At 32.4% G+C, this 16,531-nt stretch overlaps 3 protein-coding genes across 7 annotated transcripts in view; 2 read left to right on the forward strand and 1 right to left on the reverse strand.

The window, feature by feature from the left end:
* LOC123314956 overlaps positions 1–16,531 on the reverse strand; it is a 32,757-nt gene that overhangs the window by 3,130 nt on the left and 13,096 nt on the right. The gene's annotated exons all lie outside the window — the stretch shown is intronic.
* On the forward strand, positions 444–5,703 carry LOC123314953. Of its 3 annotated transcripts, XM_044900437.1 has the most exons (3): positions 1,064–1,190; positions 3,138–5,076; positions 5,138–5,308. In XM_044900437.1, the coding sequence occupies exons 1-3, from the start codon at positions 1,149–1,151 to the stop codon at positions 5,164–5,166; spliced, it is 2,010 nt and encodes a 669-aa protein (XP_044756372.1). In that variant the 5' UTR covers positions 1,064–1,148; the 3' UTR covers positions 5,167–5,308. The 3 variants fall into 3 exon arrangements, with proteins under 3 accessions (XP_044756371.1, XP_044756370.1, XP_044756372.1); XM_044900436.1 differs by lacking the exon at positions 1,064–1,190 and adding an exon at positions 444–537 and having other exon boundaries at positions 3,138–5,703; XM_044900435.1 differs by having other exon boundaries at positions 1,062–1,190; positions 3,138–5,703.
* LOC123314954 lies at positions 10,685–15,461 on the forward strand. Its single transcript, XM_044900438.1, has 2 exons — positions 10,685–10,864; positions 13,431–15,461. Exons 1-2 carry the CDS (start codon positions 10,829–10,831, stop codon positions 14,838–14,840), a joined length of 1,446 nt encoding a protein of 481 aa, XP_044756373.1. The 5' UTR covers positions 10,685–10,828; the 3' UTR covers positions 14,841–15,461.

Below are 16,531 nucleotides of genomic sequence, written 5' to 3' on the forward strand. Positions count from 1 at the left end.
TTTTGGCTGTCCCAGCTTAGATATTATTTATATCATGTTCTCATTTTTCATTGGAAGAAGAGCAAATAAAAGAATTCACGAAAAGAATTATCCCATTCGTACACTATTCAGTGTAAGGATATTCCGAATTTACCAAGTCCAAAGATTTTACTCTATAATCTTTGACCAAGTCAAGTAGCAATGTCTCTGATTTTCTTCGACTTTCAATAATGCTGAAAGTTTTATTGCTGAAATCTCTGGATATTTGCAAGTCTTTCAACAATGAAAGTTGAGAGAAGATGATGTACCGAATGACCCATCAACGGATTTACCTAAACTACCACCCTCAACCCTAAATATCTTAAAATCTAATAAACTGAAATAACTGGTCAGGTACCTGGGGGGTACATTTTGTTTCCTATTTCAGTCTTCTAACAGTCACTGACGATGAGAGATATCTATTGGGACCGGTCTATGTCTTTGTGAAATGAAATTGTGATCGTTCATAGTGGAAGTTTATATATAGTTTTATTCATCAAAACTTCATTCTCATTACAGGTAAATATACCGATTGAATTTTTATTCGGTCTTTTAAATTAACATTAAAAAAATGCACTGTTATAGTATTCTGGAGGGGTGCATTATTTCTACTAGCTTCATTCCAGATATAGGAGGTACAGGATTGATGTTCATAAAGTATATGTATTATAAAGTATAAACAGAACTGAAATAATGAGAAATGATTAATGATATAATTAACAAAACACTTCTTTGTTACGTAGGTGTTTCTAATTAGACGTTCACGTAATTCATATTTTGTCTAATTTTATACAATGTGTAATTTGAATCTTAAATAATGAAATATGTGCACAACCACCCTCGTAATAAAATATGTATTAAATCAAAGATTATAGAGTTTATTATAGCTAACTCAGAGACAAACTCGGTCTCTGGCTAACTCTATAATCTTTGTATTAAATGTTATGACAGATGGAATATTACCATTCGCATGTTTCGTACCCGGCTGTCCTGTATATTTAGTTTATTACATCCATTTGTGAAATGTGTGTGTTGAATATAATTGTAGAGTTATCTTGACAGAATTTGGAAAGACTTGTTCTTTGCAGTTTTAAGTGATTTTTCCGTCACAAATCTGAAATAGTGCTGGAATGGAGTTTTTCAGAGATATGCATTCCAGATATCTGGAAAAAGTTTGTATAATGATTAAAGTGATGTAGTCTTGAGATGACCATTCGAAATTTATTTATTTCTAAATTTTATTTATCTTGTGTGCTCAATACCACAATATGAAATTTGGAAATGATTCTTCAAAAAATTAATTGGAAATGAAATTGAACAAACAACACGTCTTATATATATGAATAGCTCATTATTGATTCATATTTTTCATAATGCAATCTTTTGTTCCTTTTCTCGTAACAATATGGATATAATTGAAAATTCAGTATCAAAAGAATCAATGAGTGTTCTAATGTACCTATTTATTCTTTACTGACGAAGATTTAATGGTATTTGTTTTGAGAATTAAGATAAGCATCGAATTAGTGTGTTCATTAAGATCCTCGCTATAACCTAAATTAATATTTAATTCAGCAAAATTTAAATTCACTTACATTTTTTACCTCAGTGTTTCGTCATTTGATCATGAGTTTTTAGAAAATCAAGCTTCATAACAATCTTTAATCATGTATGATTATTATTTGTATACATTTTGTCACATCAAAAAAGCCTTTTAGGAAAGAATGAAGTTCGGGAAATTACTCGGAATGGTCATTTTTGCTCTTGACTAATGACTTGACGTAATAATAATAATTACGAAATTATTATATTACGATAATATTATTTAACGGCTTCATGCATCAATCCCAACCCTTGAAGCATTTTTCAAACAATTTTATAAACTACACTGCGAGTGTAAGTGGGAATAAATTGATCAAAGACAATTTTGTTGTCGTAAATAATATATGCCCGTAAAGGTCGAATTTTTATGACTATTCTTGAAGGGTAGGTATATTAGATTACACATGCCTACGAAATTTGAAATTCTTAATCCTTGTCCTTAAAAATATATATCTATAAACAAACATTAACCAATTTCAACAATATTTCCGAAAACGGTTATTTCAATAAAATCATCCAAAAAGAAATTGGTACCTACCATTATTGAGCTTATTCAAGAGAAAGCGGTTAAGAAACAGCTTTTTTTATTTAAACAAAAAACATTCGCTCAATGTTATCTCTTTGAAACATTATAAGTACATACTTACACCTTAATGCTCATTCAATAAGAAGTAACATTCTGCCATAAAACCATATTTTTCGCAGAATTTGAACGGATTTGAAGGGTGCTGTTAATTTATAATTTTACAGGGGACAGGCCTACGGATTAGGTGTGACATTTTATGGAACTGGCCTGTCCAATACATAAACTCTTGAATAACGTATAAATACATGTTTCTTTGATGTTTATCCGACTCTATTGTTAAAAGTATTGGCGTTTTTCTAAGTTGTTCAATAATTTACTTTGGATATGGACTGTACCTAATAACTAGATCATTCCTTATAATTTTCTTACAGTTGTTAACAAGTAGTCAATTGATTCTTCTGAATTAAATTAAAAACATAATAATTCCTCAACATTAGTTAGTGAAAATTACGGCTTTTTACCGCAACTCTAATCGAAAGTATGTATAGGCGTTGCCAGACTGATCTTGTACTACCTATAATAAAAAAAATTTTAACCTGAAGCTGTGAGACTTATAACGAAATTGGAGAAAGAATGAATTAGATGAGTGAGTAAATATTCTCTTATTGACAAAATTGTTAAAAAAAGAACAGTCTCGAAATTTCTTAACTTTTGTGGAGCAGTTCTATATTTATCAAAAAATTTCAAAATTGAATCGTTATGTAGTACTATTAGAGATCTATCTTTTATTCGAAGAAGGTGAAGAATATTCCAAAAGCATAAAGGGTTTGCGTACTTTTTTCTCCTATGGTATGATTCTGGAAAATGAACCTAAACTTTAATTGATGTGGTTTGTGCACGACATTAGATTTTAGTGATTGTATGTCTATGCAATTTGTTGAGTATTTAAACTTTCTTTACCCAGGAATTCATTGTGTATTTTTTTTTTCAGGAAATGGATATACTGATCAAACAAAAAATGAATATGCATCATATTCGCTCGAATAGCACGAATAATTCAGCAGATTCATTCGCTGTGAAAGATGATGAGTCGGATTCAAATGAAGAAGCACATCCAATAAAAACACTTCCATCTTCAATTGAAATGACCGAATGTTCCACTGAAAGTGAGGAAAGAAAAACAATACCATCCCAAGATCGGGACAGAATTGTTTTATCTGATATAACTAATGCCAAATTTGATAACCTAAATCGTAAGTTTGGCTATCTTAAGAAAACTATACGCAAAGATCACATGACACGAATGGAGAAAATCATAAATGATTTCGACAAGGCTTACGCTAAATCATTCAGACCTCAGGAGTCAGAAACTGACGCTTCATCGATGGAAATGATCAACTTATCCTCTGAGAACGATAAAGACAGAAAAGAACGAATCGGAGCATTGATGAGTTGGAACATTGACGAGACAAAAAAATTCCAAACTTCCGATGAAGGGATCGAAATTTCTAATCAAAAACAGGATGTGCTCTATCCAATGTCGGGAAAAGTTTCGCTTGAGATAGCAGTGGATGAGATGAGAATGAAATTTAAACAGTTCTTTGCAGACTTCGATATGAAAACCGATACCTTCAAAACTCCCCAACCAGAACAAAACGTTTTCGATGTTGGTAGTTCTTGTAAGAAACCACCAGTTCCAACACCCAAAGGTCCGAAAATGACCGTTTTGGAGATAATCGAAAATTCACGAAGATCCAGGCATGAAAGATTGAAGATGCGACGGATATGCAATAGCGCCAAACGAACCGTTCCAGTGGAGAGGCATTTCGATAAAGATGGTTCATGTCTCAGGATCCACGAGCCAGGTAGAACCTCAGCAGTACCTGAGCAGAAGATTGTTGATCCTCAGCAAGTAAGATCAGTTGTAAGAAGTTGTCTCAGAGTATTTCCGAGAACGAACATAGATACAAATGATTTAATTTTAACAGAAATGACTCCTAACATGATGACGAATCATTTTGGACAGCGACATGATGATGCAAAAGACTCAAATATACATACAAGCGGAATCAGTGACAGAATATCTTCAGGGACTGCAGTTGCTGAAACATCGGTGATCTCCGATGAAATATCGAACATCGAACAAACTTCGATGGATTCTGATTTATCCCACCATCTACAAGATTCTCCATACGGAATAAACGATTCTTGTGATAGATATTATGAGAGCAATGAAAACCTACAAACCCCTACAAGTACTGAAATATCTTCAGAAGATAATCTGCTCATTCAAAACCAAAATCTGCATTTTTCCTTGGCACCTAAGTCAATTGATAATCTTCATGGAATCAACACGAATAATACCAGCGTTTGCAAACAAAATTCCAAGGTAGAGATTCAAGCCTCAGAGGTGAAATATGATGAGGCGAATCTATTCGCAAAACCATCTACTTCATACGAAGCATATCCAAGAAATATTTCAGATGGAGACCGTCAGGACGTGAACAAATCATTTATTGATGTCCAGAATCTGTCTATCAAGAAAGAGGAAAGTAAGGTTTATTCTCAGAATAAACCTCACTTTGTTGAGGAAGATAACAGTGTAAATCTGGCAGAATCAAATAACCAACAAATAGATCATTTAGTTGTTCCTTGCTCTGAGGAACCAAATAGTTCCACCAGAAATTCTCAGAATGAAGAAGATGGTAATCTGCCTTCTATGAATGGATCGAATCTGCCTTCGTCACACCAGAATCTGGAAGAACATTCCATTGGCCCATCTACAAGGATCAACCATTATAGTGTGGACTTGTATCCATCTTCTCCAAGAAAAATCATCATCCACCGAAAGAATCCACCAAATGAACATGACCGGGAAAGAGATGGTGATTTTGATGGATCGCAAGGATCAAGCGGAAGGAAATTAGAAGGTTCTGTTCAATTTAATACATTTTCCGAGGAAATTGAATTGAAATTGCAAAATATTTACAGTTTGCCAGTCGGGGACATCACATGGATGAGCGATACCGGAAATACTTCACACCAAGTTTTCCCAAACCTTCAGTCAACATGTATGTATAATGAAGAAATGAATGAATTTTCTGACCTTGTTACCGTCGTCCGTTTGAGAGAGAGCGATATTGGTGATGAATTGAATAAATTAGGTAGTTACGAAGATTTTGTGGCATCTTTACTGTTCAATACTTATATTTTGACGTCTGAAACTAATCAAACTGTTTGAATTGTTACAAAGTTTGTGATCCTTTATGCAATACCTATTGCGTATAAATTTTTGAGTTTATTGTTCCTTGCAAATTGTAATACCTAGTACGTAGTGATTATATTTAAAGAAATCCGTTAAAAAAACTTTATATTTACGTAGTAATTTTTCTTGTATAGACTCTTCGAGCATTTGACATATATGTATCTTGAATTAAATAAAAACTGTTCAATTGTTGGGTGAATCTTGTGGAATTGTTCACATCAAGTCACCTGTATCGATCAAATGATATGGAAAAATACATAATATATGATAGATGCAAAGATGTATTATATTATTATCTGGTTTAACTGACGAAATCTACCCAATTTTCATAGTTCGAGTCTAGATGACCAAAGTTTCTTCTTCAAACGATATTCATCATATTTTCTTTCTTATTTATTTTCGTTACTGTACCTACTTCAGTAAAGTGGAAAGTGAGAAAAGCAATGAAATCAAATGAAGTCTAGAGCTTTTGCGCGCTTGTTCAAATTCATAACAACGCAATTCATTGCCTATCAGAAAAATATTTAATTTCCCAATATCGTCATCTGGCGAATATAGTTTTTTAGATCTTTTTTTTATTTTCTAGTAGATATGCATTCTAGAACTTGTGACGGATTGCATTTGTCCCAAAGATATTACACACAATATCTTTGATTTGTCCGCTGTGGACATCTTATGTCAGCCTGTCTATTCATCAGGATATATATTGACCTTCCACTTTCATGACGTTGACTGGCGCAAAGGTTAATGGCGCAAATTTCTGTCTTACATACTTTTACTTATCTGCTCATGCACACTGACACTAAATTAGTCAGCGGCCTGCTACTGTAGGCTTCGACACCGGAGATTGGTTTTGAGCCTTCTGTGAAACAGCAAGGTTCTTGAAGGTAAATTATCCTTGTAGCAGAGCCAGTAATCTCTGCTGGGAAGTAAGAGAATGAATATTCCGTTTGGGCTGGTCCTTATTACGACCAGATCAGTTCTCATATATACTGCACCAAGAATATATAGAAGGTAGGCACTATAGGATTGACTCAGGTCACTCGGATGTTGCCACAAGCTAATAGGTAGTTCCGATATTCCCGAACAGTACTGTCATTATTCCCAGAGACGATTCCAATTGGCCCAGACGTTCGAATTCTAATTTTTATTGTTTTTCGATTGCGGGCCAGTAAAACCAGCAATATCGGAACTGGCCCTAAAGTCATATTAGCGCATATTGTTGTAGCAATAATAATTTTAGGATGTGGCGTAGCATAAATTGAATTAATTAATGAATTCTCATCTACAACTCACAACAACAAGTAAGTATTTTCAGCATTTTCAGTGACTTCTTCATTAGATGAACCATGGCCATGGCCCCCCCTGAGATTCCGATCGCCTTATTTTTTTTTCAGCACAACACCTTCAACATTATCCTTTGTTTTGTGAAACTCATTAGTAAGCTAGATATAAATCTTTGCGAGTTTTCGATGAAAACTCTGAAACTATATTAAAAAAAAAATTTCAATGAATTCTTCAACAACAAAAGAGCTGCTCAGTTATGGGCAGCAATAAACTCTTTCAATTTTGTAGTTTGTTTAACGGTAGCAAGTAAATATTCAAATATATTGGAACCAAAAGCAAATACACTACAAGGTGTTTTTATCAATTTTATAGATGTTCAACGTCACATAAATTTTATAATAGATATATATGTGGAAAATATCGTTCCGATGATGCATGCTTCACAGAAATTTTTTCCAAAGCATCATGTAATGCTCAGAGTCTCAAATATAGAGATTGGAAATCCACGAATTTGCGGTAGACAAAAATGTATATCTAATTATGAAGCTGAAGATTACCTACTTCAAAAAATCTATATTCATCCAATATTTAGATCATCTGATTTCAGCCCTTGAAACGAGATTCAAAATTACTAGATATTGAATCTTGCGCATCTAAGATCGGCCATATTTATAACATTGAAGATTTTATGGAGCTTGATGCAGCCGTTCGGTCTTGACGATCATTTAATTGATTCCATCTTTTTGAAAATTTATCGATAGTCACCGTTTGAGTAATTTTTCTCTCAATAAATCTAACCGTAGTTGGAAATGTGATACATATTCTGAAAGAGCAACTTCTCTAGTTGAAAATCTGAAGATTTTATGGAGCTCGTTGCAGCAGTTCGGTCTTGACGATCATTTAATTGATTCCATCTTTTTGGAAATTTTTCGATAGTCACCGTAAAAGTAGTTTTTCTTTCCATAAAACTAACCGTAAATGTAAATGTGATACATATTCTGAAAGAGCAACTCCTCTAGTTGAAAATCTGAAGATTTTATGGAGCTCGATGCAGCCGTTCGGTCTTGACGATCATTTAATTTATTCCATCTTCTTGGAAATTTTTCGATAGTCACTGTAATTTTTCTTTCAATAAAACTAACCGTAGATGGATATGTGATACAAATTCTGAAAGAGTAACTCCTCTAGTTAAAAATCTGAAGATTTTATGGAGCTCGATGCAGCCGTTCGGTCTTGACGATCATTTAATTGCATCTTTTTGGAACACTATGTGATACATATTCTGAAAGAACAATTCCTCTAGTTAAAAATCGGAAGATTCCAACTATTTAGAAATTTTTCGATAGTCACCGTAAGAGTAATTTTTCTCTCAATAAAACTAACCGTAGATGATGGAAATGTGATACATATTCTGAAAGAGCAACTCCTCTAGTTGAAAATCTGAAGATTTTATGGAGCTCGTTGCAGCAGTTCGGTCTTGACGATCATTTAATTGATTCCATCTTTTTGAAAATTTTTCGATAGTCACCGTAAGAGTAATTTTTCTCTCAATAAAACTAACCGTAGATGATGGAAATGTGATATATATTCTGAAAGAGCAACTCCTCTAGTTGAAAATCTGAAGATTTTATGGAGCTCGTTGCAGCAGATCGGTCTTGACGATCATTTAATTGATTCCATCTTTTTGAAAATTTATCGATAGTCACCGTTTGAGTAATTTTTCTCTCAATAAATCTAACCGTAGTTGGAAATGTGATACATATTCTGAAAGAGCAACTTCTCTAGTTGAAAATCTGAAGATTTTATGGAGCTCGTTGCAGCAGTTCGGTCTTGACGATCATTTAATTGATTCCATCTTTTTAGAAATTTTTCGATAGTCACCGTAAAAGTAGTTTTTCTTTCCATAAAACTAACCGTAAATGTAAATGTGATACATATTCTGAAAGAGCAACTCCTCTAGTTGAAAATCTGAAGATTTTATGGAGCTCGATGCAGCCGTTCGGTCTTGACGATCATTTAATTTATTCCATCTTCTTGGAAATTTTTCGATAGTCACTGTAATTTTTCTTTCAATAAAACTAACCGTAGATGGATATGTGATACAAATTCTGAAAGAGTAACTCCTCTAGTTAAAAATCTGAAGATTTTATGGAGCTCGATGCAGCCGTTCGGTCTTGACGATCATTTAATTGCATCTTTTTGGAACACTATGTGATACATATTCTGAAAGAACAATTCCTCTAGTTAAAAATCGGAAGATTCCAACTATTTAGAAATTTTTCGATAGTCACCGTAAGAGTAATTTTTCTCTCAATAAAACTAACCGTAGATGATGGAAATGTGATACATATTCTGAAAGAGCAACTCCTCTAGTTGAAAATCTGAAGATTTTATGGAGCTCGTTGCAGCAGTTCGGTCTTGACGATCATTTAATTGATTCCATCTTTTTGAAAATTTTTCGATAGTCACCGTAAGAGTAATTTTTCTTTCAATAAAACTAACCGTAGATGGATAAGTGATATATATTCTGAAAGAGCAACTCCTCTAGTTAAAAATCTGAAGATTTTATGGAGCTCGATGCAACCGTGCGGTCTTGACGATCATTTAGTTGATTTTATCATTTTAGATATTTTTCGATAGTTACCGTTAGAGAAATTTTTCTTTCAGTTAAACTAACCGTAGATGATATTTTGCCCCCCATGAGAAAAATTTCTGCGGGCGCCCATGGGCATAAGTGATCATTGGTCTGATCACCTCATAAGTGATTATTGGTCTGATCATCTTGATATAGAGACAAGAGACTTTTTTCTGCTCAAATCAAGAAAATTACGATCGTTACGGACATTTGTGCAAATTAATAAAGTTTTCTTTCCTTATGTCACGTCTGAACCAAAATTGAAACGCTAACGGACGCAGAATCTAGAGAATTAGCTTTGGGATTCTAAAATACTTGAAGCGTTTCGAAGTTGTCGTCCATATCGGGTTAAGTTTTGATTTGGAAATCGTTGATTGAGGTTCGGTGTTAATTTCTGAATTTCAACGCCAACATATACAGATGATTATCTTTTCCACCCCGAAACAAACAGCCCTTTGATCGGCGTGTCTCGATACAACTCCAATGTCAACGGCCAATACCATTGACCCGTTGGAAAACGTTCGGATAGATTTGAAAAATTTTATGAATTTTTTTCATTTTCTTCGAGGTCTCGTCAAACTATTTCCATTCTCACCAGAATAATCCCGGGAATAAGTTTTTATTAATGATTCAAAGACTCGCTGAATATGAAAATTGGATATTGAAATCGTCAAAAAACACAAAAGAGAAGAAAGATAAAGATCAACAAGCCTGAAAAAGTTCATTTGACCTACTTTTTGAGTCGGATAGTGATTTCACCGAGGATTTCACTGTAATCTATCAAATCTGAAGATGCAGGAAAATTATCAGAATTGAATATTTTCATCCCAATTGGAGTGATAATAATAAATTGGAAGTAATCTATCAAATCTGAAGATGCAGGAAAATTATCAGAATTGAATATTTTTATCCCAATTGGAGTGATAATAATAAATTGGAAGCTCTAAAAATCATGATTATGAAACGTTTTGTTATGACCGAGCAAATAAAGAATTGGCAGTTGAGAATATCGAGCCTTTAGCCCTTAAAAACATTAACTTCAACTACAATACCTACTGTTTTCGGTCTTAAGTACCGGATAACAAAGCAATCTATATTCTTAATTTCAGAACCTAATCAGTTGACAAATTTTTTTAATTCAAACTTGCCCTGAACTTTCTCTATTAGATTGGGTTCTATTGAAAGTATAATAACCTTTTTTTAATACATATTATTACTTCTTTGAAAAACTTTGAAATATAATGTGTATTTCCTAGAAAAACATTCAGAGGCTTCTTGAATGCAAAAATTTTATGGCTTTAAGTGGCATTAAAAATACATCAAGATTGCAGGTAAATATTTCGCTAGTTCTTCTTATCGACATTTGGTATTAGTCAGTTTGTTGAAGAACCTCTTCCGAAACGCAACTAGGATAAATATTATTATCTGTTCGTTTTTGAATTTGCATCTCTGTAAAAATATTGTTCTTAGGTATTTTGTGTAAGTTGAGTGAAATATGGAAGGCAAGTGCATTTCTTCTGATAATAAAGAAGTGAGTATACATCGTTTGAAATAATAATATTGATAACATTATATTTTTCTCACATTTTATAGATATATAGATTGTCATTTTCATTGTTATCCACTGAATATTCACTTCATCTTGAGTATTTTTAATTCAACTCTTGTTAACTACCTATTAGTAAAAAAAAAAACAAATTCGATGATTTGAATCATTGGAAACGGAGATACTAGATAGTCGAATATTGGGCACCGAGGAGGTTTTAGATATAGGTATCACATTTTTACGATTACTGCATCCTTGCAACATATTGAAATTTTTAAAATTTCTTCACAAAGTTTGAAAGAACGCAAAAAAATGATGAACTGAAAAGTTCAACATAGAAGTGAAGCTTTCAAAAACTTGGATATCAAAAAGTAGTTATTATTGATCTTTGATAATAAATTATTAAAACCATTGAATTTATAATTATTTTAATATAGGCTATTTATTCTTGAATACATAAGTACATTGGTTTTTTTTACGAACCTAATCATTGTTCACTTACCAAGTACATACTTGATTGATAAAATATAAGTAAATATAATTTTTTTGATGCTTTACAGTAAAATAATTAAATTCGTATTGTGGCTATTTCTATTGAGCTGTTGTACAAGTTCATGATAATTCGTATCCAAACTCAAATCTAGGTAACAATGACAATGACAAAAGATTACTGTTATTTGAATAAATTTTAGATTATAAGCAAAGTTTCATTTTTAAAATTTAGTTATTATCTTTGTTTGTTTACTTTGATGTTTTCATTTCAAAATAATGTACATATTTGTTTTGAGTAGAATGAAATGAAACAAATTTTTTTTCAATAATTTCACTAAATTAATCAAAACAATATTCAAGCAATACCAATTTTGGACTTTACAGGGTGTAAATTTCATTTCTTTTCAATCTAAAAAATGAATAATGCAGCTATGAAAAAAGAAACCAATTTTTATATTTATTTAGGAACTAGCTGACCCGGCAAACCTAGTTCTGCCATTTAAATCATTTCTAGGGTAGATAATAATAACGAACTCATCATTTTAAATTCTCGATTTACTCGATATAACTTAACTTTTTGTCCAAATGTCGAAGTACTCTATGATTGCTCGATTGGTCGTAAGAAAAAGGAATGCCTTTTTTTCTGTTCTGTACAATTTTTTTTGGGAATATTCTGTTATATATACCTTGCCCTAACAATAATAAACACAACAAAAAAAGAATTTTCCAATTTGGTGCGATCGTTTATAAAGCATTTTGAAGTAAACCATAGATCCTCTTTTATTTATATAGATAGATAGATTTAGAAATAATTATAGATACAAAAGTTTGATTAATTTAAAAATTTGCGCAGTGAAACTATCAGGGCAAAAACGTAAAGCACGCACGTTTCGGTTCAGTTTTTTGTGCTCTTTATTTTCAGAATTGCAAAATACAGGGGGGTTGTTTCGGGTAAAATCGTTCGACCTTCGATCAAGAAGCGTGTGCCAAATACAGGGTGTCCCAAAACTAGTGAATCAAACGTCACTCCACGATAGAGTAGACCAAATATTATTATTAATAATCAGAGGGCCAGTTTGTGAAAAAGGATATCGATTTTGAATTATATTGAACTAAGATTATCGTTTTATCTCCCCTAATTGAAATTATTTTAAGTAGTTAAGCGATAACCGGAGTAAATGCTAATTAAAACAATTGTTTTTTTTACATGATTTTTATTACTCAGAATAAAAAAACGCTATCCTTAATCACAAATTGGCCTCGTGATTGAAAAAACAGTTCGAAAATCGGCAACTTTAGATTTGGTTTTTTCAGAAACGGTACATTTTCATTCAACTAATGTTGGTGTCATTCGATAGTAGGACCACCACTCTATCGTGGTGTGACGTGCGATTCACTAGTTTTGGGACACCCTGTATAAAGAAAATATACACAGGACAGAAAGAAAGAGCAAAATTCATGAAACTCCGTGCATCTCGCTTACAAAGACACTCAGAGACCATAAATGTGGTAAATCTAGAACCACCTAAGTGCCCTCTATTCGACTTTTGAGTATTTTCAATGAAACACCCTGTGTAATATTGATTGAAAAATTAAAAAATTACACTTAAATCACCAACACAAAATGATTTAATGAGGGATTTTTTAGGTTTTTAATACTTTCTATTAGTGGGTGTTCAAAAACTATAAAATCCCTCATTAGTTAATTTTTACTGAACTTCTACATTATTGTGTAGAAGTTGAACTAGAATGATCACAACATCATTTTAGTATTCTTAGTAACTCAGAAGATTTACTTGACAAATGCTGATTTGATATTTTTTGGATGAGGTCGTATATTGATTTTTTTTGGGAGATTTTAAATGAAAATTTCTTTGTACGATTCAAATTTTAAAAATTTAATTTCAATGAATAGAAATATATAGAAAAAAAATTAATGAAAAACGAATAAGGAATAATCGCGAATAAAAAGTATGTTGGATAATAAATGACTTAAGCTGGGAATTCTAGGAAAATTCGCTGCATGCGTGATACAAATCAAATCTTTTTCTTCTTTCAGAACATTGTCTCTTCCCCGTATACAGGGGGAATCCGTGGAAGAAAATTTCATAAAGACAAAAAACCTTCTTTGTGCAATAGAACACCAACCCCTGTACCTAGAAGAAAAATTGTCGGCCGTGTTCTACTTCCTAACAAATGCGATCTCGGATCTCTAAAGTGTAAAAAAGAATCTAGAACCCAGAAAACCAGTGATTACGGCAATGAAACTTACACCAGTAAGGGGAATGGAGAGCTTTCACAATCGGAAAAACCATCACAAAAAACCACAGCCAACTTACAGCTGGAAAGTACAGTCCAAAGTTTCGATTCATCATCAGCATTTTATTCTGTCGATTGCACAAGTCCCACAGAGAAAACCAAAACCCAAAATACAGAAAAATGTGTGACCAATGATGAAGAAGTTCTAGATTGGCGTGAAGTGTTGGAAAAGTTCAAAGAACATATTAAAAACTCCACTTCCAGAAGCTGGGAAGAGAATGAAGAACTTCCAAAAGAAAATATGGAAAAAGTTGTCAAGCAGAAAATAAAAAATTCTTGCTACTCGAATAAACTGAAAGAAATACAAACTATGAGCAATAGTATGTCAATTTGTGACAATATGACAAACATGGAAAATGTTGGGACTGATATTAAGGATATTTCAAGAAAAACTGCGAAGAAAGAAAACGCCGAGTTTTCTCAATCAGAAGAATCACCAAATACTAAATTACAGAAACGAACTTCTACACATAGCGAAATGGCAATCCAAACTATGGATTCACCTCCAACCCTCTCAACAATTGGTACGGAAAGTCCAACAGAAAAAATAAATGACCCAAATTCAGACCAATATAATTCGAGATGCGGTGACAAAAAGGTATTAGTTTTTAGTGAATTTTCCAGTAAATATCTCCATAATAATAGTACAAAACCCAATTTTGAAGGCTTGGAAGAAGATAAGGAAACTCCGAAAGGAAATATCGAAAAAGCCAAGCATCAAGACATGAGAGCATTCCACCACAATAAAAAACTGAGAGCCATACAACAGGAACCTTGTCCTGATAATTTCGAGGCAAAATCTGAAAAAACTAATGCGGAAGAAGTTGAAATTTCTAATTCGAAACCCAACTTGACGAATGCTGTGTCCGCTACTAAACATGTATCGAGAAGATTCATGATCGGTAAACAGATGAGGATCGGCAAAAAAGTTGTACGCAAGAATGAAACTGCTCCAGTAAAGGAAATATCGGATTTGGGTACATACGAGGATTTTAAAAAATACCTTCTTCGTAGGGCCAATCTCAAATGCACATTTATGAGGGATGTCGATGATGTTGATGATTATGAAGATTTTAAAAGAGGTATCATTGCAAATAATGGTCAAATAATAAGAGATTTAAATAGCTCTTTATTGGTTGGTGTTTGCTGATTTTTTTCGTGAGGATTCTCAGGAGTTTGAGAATTCAACTTTTTGTTCCACATAAAAGAAATATTATGCAGAATTAATTTTTGTTCATATCATGTTTCGTGACTTCATTAAATCAGAAGATAATTTTCTGAGTAGGTTTATCAAATTGTCTCATTATATCAAAAAGTTAACGAATCTTCATTTGGCTTGTTCCAAGTAGGTATACTTGTTTATTATATTTCTAAGGTAATATATTTCTGTAGTTTCTCATGTTACATTTAATTTTGTATGTTAATAATTTTCACACATGAACACGTACTTTTGTTTTATTGAATGAATAGTAAATGTAAGTAGATGTTAAAATATGTAGCCCGAAATTCTTCCATCTGTTCCAATTTTTTTTTGTAGGTTCAACAATTCATAACATGAATAGAGAAATTGAAATGAATAACTGATTGAATATTTCTGTTACTTCTCGTACATTATCAATTAACTCATTATAATATCCTTTTATTAATTATTCATTTTCTCATGAATGTACTGTGATATAGAGCGTTTATTTACAGATTATTATAAGATTGATATTTTGTCCCTATTCTGTAAGAACTCGATTTGGTTAATAAATTTCTTTGTTTATTTGAATCGTATTTATTTTCTAGTTTCTACTTTCAGCGAGTGCATGTTGTATTTTGTAAATCGTAAATAAGGTTTACGCTATTCGATCAAATATTTGGAAAACTTTTCTTTGTTAGGCTTAAACAGGTCTGCCAACTTTTTGATATTTGATAAAATGAAATTCTTGTTCTTCGAAATGAAATCATGAAAACCAACAGCAGTATTTTACAATTGGTCCAGGGGATTATATAAGTTATATGGAAGCTGATGAGTTTAATTCATCAACAGAAGTCTGTTGAAATGACAATTTTTAGCTAATTGAAAATTAAATTTTCCCACGAATAACCAATTTTTCGAATAAATTCAGCCATTACTTGGAATCAGCTCCTCATAATTGTGCAATAATGCATAAGCATTCAATGAATTTTGTGTTTCTGTTTCTTTTGCTTGCTGAAATAAAGATTTATGACCATAGTTTGATATGGGAACAACACTAACGTGAGTCAGAAACTTTTGCGTTCTTCTTCAAAATCATGCGAGAGATGATGGTAATGAATTTTACCATAGCAGCTTGGCTCCCCAAAGAACACATTAATTCCTCCAATATTATCTGATAAGGTTGAAAAGTAGAAGTTCGATCTAAAATAAGGTTCTGAACGTTTCTTGCCAAACCTGATTTATTTGGCGAACAGTTTCTGAATTGTAAACTTGTATTTGATAAGTTTTCTTATAGACTACGTAATGCTTGACTTTTTAACGCAATATACCTAACAATGCCGAACAATTTTTTGAAGAAGTCATGACATAAAAATGTTTTAGATTGAATTAATGTATGAAAATGCAGGCCCCCATAAAGTTTTGATGCAAAATAATATATACTTTTCTCATCTTCTTGTAATGATATTTCTTGGATGAAGAAACCTCGCTTCGCTTGCACGTTCAAATATCTCAATCATTAATCTCTGTCATTAATAAACTAGTAGATTAAATAACTATTTCAATATTGAAATTTAATAGTGGGATAAAATTTGAACCCCAGAAAATACACATGTTGGAATTTTTTCAAACGAGCAAGGGTTGGAATAGTAAACCTTTAA

This window comes from Coccinella septempunctata, chromosome 6, assembly GCF_907165205.1.
Source record: "Coccinella septempunctata chromosome 6, icCocSept1.1, whole genome shotgun sequence".
In the NCBI taxonomy this organism is placed as follows: Eukaryota; Metazoa; Arthropoda; class Insecta; order Coleoptera; family Coccinellidae; genus Coccinella; species Coccinella septempunctata.

Bases quoted from the DNA above. Each gene is read 5' to 3' on its own strand.
- LOC123314953 (XM_044900435.1), top strand. From the start codon at position 1,149: ATGGAGTTTTTCAGAGATATGCATTCCAGATATCTGGAAAAA. The intron at 1,191-3,137 runs GTTTGTATAATG...TTTTTTTTTCAG, and splicing joins ATTCCAGATATCTGGAAAAA to GAAATGGATATACTGATCAA.
- LOC123314954 (XM_044900438.1), top strand. From the start codon at position 10,829: ATGGAAGGCAAGTGCATTTCTTCTGATAATAAAGAA. The intron at 10,865-13,430 runs GTGAGTATACAT...TTCTTCTTTCAG, and splicing joins TTTCTTCTGATAATAAAGAA to AACATTGTCTCTTCCCCGTA.